Below are 5,740 nucleotides of genomic sequence, written 5' to 3'. Positions count from 1 at the left end.
TAAGAAGTAGCAACGAAAATAATTTTATGGTTGGGGGTCACCACAACATGAGGAATTGTATTAAAGGGTCGCGGCATTAGGAAGGTTGAGAACCACTGCTTTAGAACTTTATTCATGGTTTATTGTAAGAATTAAAAGTCCTTCACGTGTTACTGGACTTTTGCTTTTCAGAATGACAGCATTCAGGTATTTATAACCTAGGAGCAGTTAGGCTTCTGACTGGAAATGAAAATGGCATGAACTTTGAACCTGTTTATGCTGCCTCAGCTTTGTAGTTTGCTCTCTGAGTAACATTTTTATTTGTATGTATGTTTTGATGCCTGTGTGTTTGACACTGACAAAGGCCCAGAAGGAACAACTGTGAGTGTTAAGTGATTTTAATGTGTTTTGACTTTTAGAAAATAAAAGATTGTTAGCTTAACATCACCCTGTAGGGATTTTTCTATCCCAAATTTTACTTTATGTGGCAGTAATGATTTCTACCCCCTCTCCCATGAAGTCTGTAATCAAGCATTAATCAAATGGGAGAATTCATTTTGGTTATGTAACATGAGAAGGATCCTTATTTTATCTAATGCCCATTGAAAAGTACCCTAATATCTGCTCAACAGATTTGGAAAATTCTGAAGGAATCTCTGCTTTATTGGATCAATTGGGCCTATTTCATATTATTTTCTTTAACTGTGTTTATCCAAGCAAACACTTGGCTGTGAATGTCCCCTCTGTGACCGTCAGTATTGCTGCTTGCTCCTACTGATTTATTTGAATGAGGGGGAGAAGATTGATGCATAACTTTTTAAAAAATATGTTTTTATTGATTTCAGAGAGAAAGGGGGAGGGAGGGAGGGGGGGGAGAGAGAGAGAAACATCAGTGATGAGAGAGAATCATTGATTGGCCACCTCCTGCTTGCCCCACACTGGGGATCGAGCCCGCAACCTGGGCACGTGTGTGCCCTGACCAGGAATCAAACCGTGACCTCCTGGTTCATAGGTCGATGCTATAAGCCATGCTGGCAGGGCTTATTTTACTTTTTTAAAAAAAATATGTTTATAAGTATTTCATAAAGAAAAAGGAATGCCTTGATAGGAATTAAAAGGCCCTGGGCCTTCTCTGTATGGGTTTTTAGAAAAGATGTAAAAACATTTTGAAGGGAGAAGGGGTGTTATGTTTTACCCCATACATAGAAGATATGTTTTAACTCATAAATATTATGGACTAATGATTGAGGGTAAATGAAGTTTGTGGCTAATTAACTCATTTCTAATTTGCATTTCCCAAAATATACTTATATATTTTTCCTGTTTTTATCCACAGCTTTCCCATGGTTTGGCATGGACATTGGGGGAACTCTAGTAAAACTCTCATATTTTGAACCGATTGATATCACAGCAGAGGAAGAACAAGAAGAAGTTGAGAGCTTGAAAAGTATCCGGAAATATTTGACTTCTAATGTAGCATATGGATCCACAGGTATTCGGGATGTACACCTTGAACTGAAGGATTTAACACTTTTTGGCCGAAGAGGGAACCTGCACTTTATCAGATTTCCAACCCAGGACCTGCCTACTTTTATCCAAATGGGAAGAGATAAAAACTTCTCCACATTACACACGGTGCTATGTGCTACAGGAGGTGGTGCTTACAAGTTTGAAAAAGATTTTCGCACAGTAGGTGTCTGTTACTCAAAGCCAGAAATTAATACCCAGTCTCTTCAGTTTTTAAATACGAGGCTAGGTTTCCATCCAGTGTGTTTCTTAGCTTAGTTCCTCCTGCTGATTCATGACTAGCTTTTGATTTGGGGCATTTAAACACCTTTATAAGTTAAGTAAGAAGTGCCAGATTTGGGGTCATTGTTGTATATGATATTTGCTAAAAACCTGCTCTTTTTAGGGACTGCAACAATAAAAAGAACTTTAATGAATTTGGCAATGTACAAAGCCAGATAGAAATGTGGCTTCAATTATTCTCACCATTATTGTATTATGTTTGCAGTTGTTGAGTATTAGCCATATAGTCATCTTCCCCAGAGCCACCTCCTTCCCCAACCCCACCTGAAGCCAGTGTCTTCTGATTAGTAGACACTTGATTGAAAGTCCGTTACCCCTTTTTTCCTGGTTTTATGTTACTGTCTCAAAGGTAATTTGGCAATTATTTGGATATGGCAAGAGGACTATGTAAGTGTTGATTTGGGTTATGTGCTAGTAGAGGTTTGCCAGGCTTCTAGTCCTTTTCATTATAATCAATATTTAAAAGTTGGTATTTGGGACTACTAAAATTTTTCCTTGAAAATATGCATGTATGCCATTTAATTTCTCAATTCATATAAGAAAAGTGTTAATAGAACAAAAGTGATCATTTATATATGGCTCACATAAACTACCCTCCTTGTAATTTAGGATTGTTTAAGAGTCTAAATGTTCATTATTATTTTTCTTTAATTGATAATCCTGATTTCAATTTATTGAGTAATTTAAACATACATTTTATCACTTTAAGACCGGTTTGTTTGGGCATATGTTCCAAAAGCTAGGAAAGATGTCGCATCCCAAGTCCCTGTCACTGAATGTTAATTTGGTCCTTTTATCCCATCTTCATGACAACTAAGATGTCCCCACAGATTTCCAAAATGCCTCCAGAGATAAAACCACCGTCACTGAGGCCACTGGACTAGATAAAGTCCCAAAGAGAATTTGACACAAAAGAAAAAAGTAAAAATGTGGGGGTCATAGAGGATTTTGAAGTTTTGTAAAGTACATGAAAATTATCTATACTAATAAAAGGGTAACATGCAAATTGGTCACTCCTGCTGATTCATGACTAGCTTTTGATTTGGGGCATTTAAACACCTTTATAAGTTAAGTAAGAAGTGCCAGATTTGGGGTCATTGTTGTATATGATATTTGCTAAAAACCTGCTCTTTTTAGGGACTGCAACAATAAAAAGAACTTTAATGAATTTGGCAATGTACAAAGCCAGATAGAAATGTGGCTTCAATTATTCTCACCATTATTGTATTATGTTTGCAGTTGTTGAGTATTAGCCATATAGTCATCTTCCCCAGAGCCACCTCCTTCCCCAACCCCACCTGAAGCCAGTGTCTTCTGATTAGTAGACACTTGATTGAAAGTCCGTTACCCCTTTTTTCCTGGTTTTATGTTACTGTCTCAAAGGTAATTTGGCAATTATTTGGATATGGCAAGAGGACTATGTAAGTGTTGATTTGGGTTATGTGCTAGTAGAGGTTTGCCAGGCTTCTAGTCCTTTTCATTATAATCAATATTTAAAAGTTGGTATTTGGGACTACTAAAATTTTTCCTTGAAAATATGCATGTATGCCATTTAATTTCTCAATTCATATAAGAAAAGTGTTAATAGAACAAAAGTGATCATTTATATATGGCTCACATAAACTACCCTCCTTGTAATTTAGGATTGTTTAAGAGTCTAAATGTTCATTATTATTTTTCTTTAATTGATAATCCTGATTTCAATTTATTGAGTAATTTAAACATACATTTTATCACTTTAAGACCGGTTTGTTTGGGCATATGTTCCAAAAGCTAGGAAAGATGTCGCATCCCAAGTCCCTGTCACTGAATGTTAATTTGGTCCTTTTATCCCATCTTCATGACAACTAAGATGTCCCCACAGATTTCCAAAATGCCTCCAGAAATAAAACCACCGTCACTGAGGCCACTGGACTAGATAAAGTCCCAAAGAGAATTTGACACAAAAGAAAAAAGTAAAAATGTGGGGGTCATAGAGGATTTTGAAGTTTTGTAAAGTACATGAAAATTATCTATACTAATAAAAGGGTAACATGCAAATTGGTCAGGACGCCCTCACAGTAACAACCAAACAGCAGGCTGCAAGGGGCGACAAGACTGGTGGGGGGGTTAGTTAGGGACGACCAAACGACTGAACAGCAGGCTGTATGGGGCGACCAGACCAACAGGGGAGGGGGGTAGTTAGGGGCAATCATGCAGGTAGGCAGGTGAGCAATTAGGAGCCAGCCGTTCCGGTTTGTGAGAGGGATCCTGGATTGGAGAGGGTGCAGGCTGGGCTGAGGGAGAACCCCCATCCCTCTGCATGAATTTGGTGCACCGGGCCTCTTGTACAGTATAATTGAGTCAGTATTTTGAATGCTGGTTATTGTTCACTTTATAAAATTTGTTGGTATTTTTTTTGCAGATTGGAAACCTCCACCTGCACAAACTGGATGAACTTGACTGTCTTGTAAAGGGCTTGCTGTATATAGATTCTGTCAGTTTCAATGGACAAGCAGAGTGCTATTATTTTGCTAATGCCTCAGAACCTGAGAGATGCCAAAAGATGCCTTTTAACCTGGACGACCCCTATCCACTGCTGGTAGTGAACATTGGCTCGGGAGTCAGTATTCTAGCAGTCCATTCCAAAGACAACTACAAACGAGTAACTGGGACAAGGTAAGTAACGTTTTTCTTTTTGCAGCATTCACACTGTGTTACGAAATCAATCTATTAATACTAGATTCATCAGAAAAATATATATTTGTGCAAAAATGTAGATGTGCAAATATAAATTAAAGCGTTGCAGATAATATCATGTAATGACTCAATTTAATATCATTAAATATTTATATTGGATTATTGCCAATTGGCATTAAACCTTCCATAATGTTAAGTGAATTTTTGCCCTGGCCAGTTGAGCATCATCCTGTGTACCAAAAGATTGCCGGTTCAATTCCTGGTCAAGGCACATACCCAGGTTGCGGGTTCATTCCTGGTCGGGGTGCATAAGGGAGGCATCCCATTAAGGTTTCTCTCATATCACTGTTTCTTTCTTTCTCTCCCTCTCACTTCCTTTCTCTCTAAATTCAATAAAAACATAAATTGAATTTTTGTCTGAAATCGTTCCAGTGACTTTTATTTTACAAAGCATTTTTCTTGCCTTTTTTTTTTTTTTTTTACATTTTTATAGGTGTATTTAAGCCTAAAGCTTGCCATCTGCTGGTTTCATGCAGAGTATTGGGTAACGTTATAGGATGAATTAGTATGCGCTCTTTATGGGATAACATTAATGTTCCAAATATCCCTTCAAATTTTCTATACTACCTGAAATATGAATGTGAAATGAGATTTTAAATTTTTTCTTATCATTCTGATATATACTTGATTGACATTTAAGGAGGGTGGAGACTCCTTTATTTAATTTAGATCGATTTGGGGATATTTCAGATTGATTTGTGGAAAGCTCATTTCAATTTTTTTAAATATATTTTTTATTGAATTCAGAGAGGAAGGGAGAGAGAGAGAGATAGAAACACCAATCATTAGGGGAGAAACCAAGAGGCGGCATAGGGTAAACACTGGAGATTGCTGCCTCACACAACCACTTCAAAAATACAACTAAAAGACAGAACGGACATCATCCAGAACCACAGGAAGGCTGGCTGAGTGGAAATTCTACAACTACAAGGAAAGAGAAAAGCACACTGAGACTCAGAGTAGGTGCGGAGGTACATGAAGAGAGGGCTGGCGGCTGAGGACACGGTTGTCTTTTTCAATCGGGGAGGGAGTCTCAAGCTCTGAGCTCCAGTTCCGGGTGAGTCTCTGGGGACCCATACTCATACGGGAGAAACAGGACTGTCTGGCATCAGTCGGAACTCGAGGGCAGCTTTCTCTCGGAGGCGCTCGCAGCGATTGCCGGGGCCTCTGAGGGCAGGACTGAGAGCAGCCATAACTGCTCGCTCCACCCGCC

At 38.4% G+C, this 5,740-nt stretch overlaps 1 protein-coding gene across 2 annotated transcripts in view; it reads left to right on the top strand.

Moving 5' to 3' along the window:
• Positions 1–5,740, top strand: part of PANK3 (pantothenate kinase 3) — a 27,152-nt gene that overhangs the window by 6,574 nt on the left and 14,838 nt on the right. For both annotated transcript variants that reach the window (XM_005870591.2, XM_014543193.1), the window contains 2 exons: positions 1,316–1,668; positions 4,193–4,446. In XM_005870591.2, the coding sequence (XP_005870653.1) occupies positions 1,316–1,668; positions 4,193–4,446 (607 nt within the window). The remainder of the gene's footprint in view (positions 1–1,315; positions 1,669–4,192; positions 4,447–5,740) is intronic.

The sequence above is a fragment of the Myotis brandtii genome, unplaced genomic scaffold, assembly GCF_000412655.1.
Source record: "Myotis brandtii unplaced genomic scaffold, ASM41265v1 scaffold32, whole genome shotgun sequence".
In the NCBI taxonomy this organism is placed as follows: Eukaryota; Metazoa; Chordata; class Mammalia; order Chiroptera; family Vespertilionidae; genus Myotis; species Myotis brandtii.
This window is presented reverse-complemented; position numbering and strand designations above follow the sequence as displayed.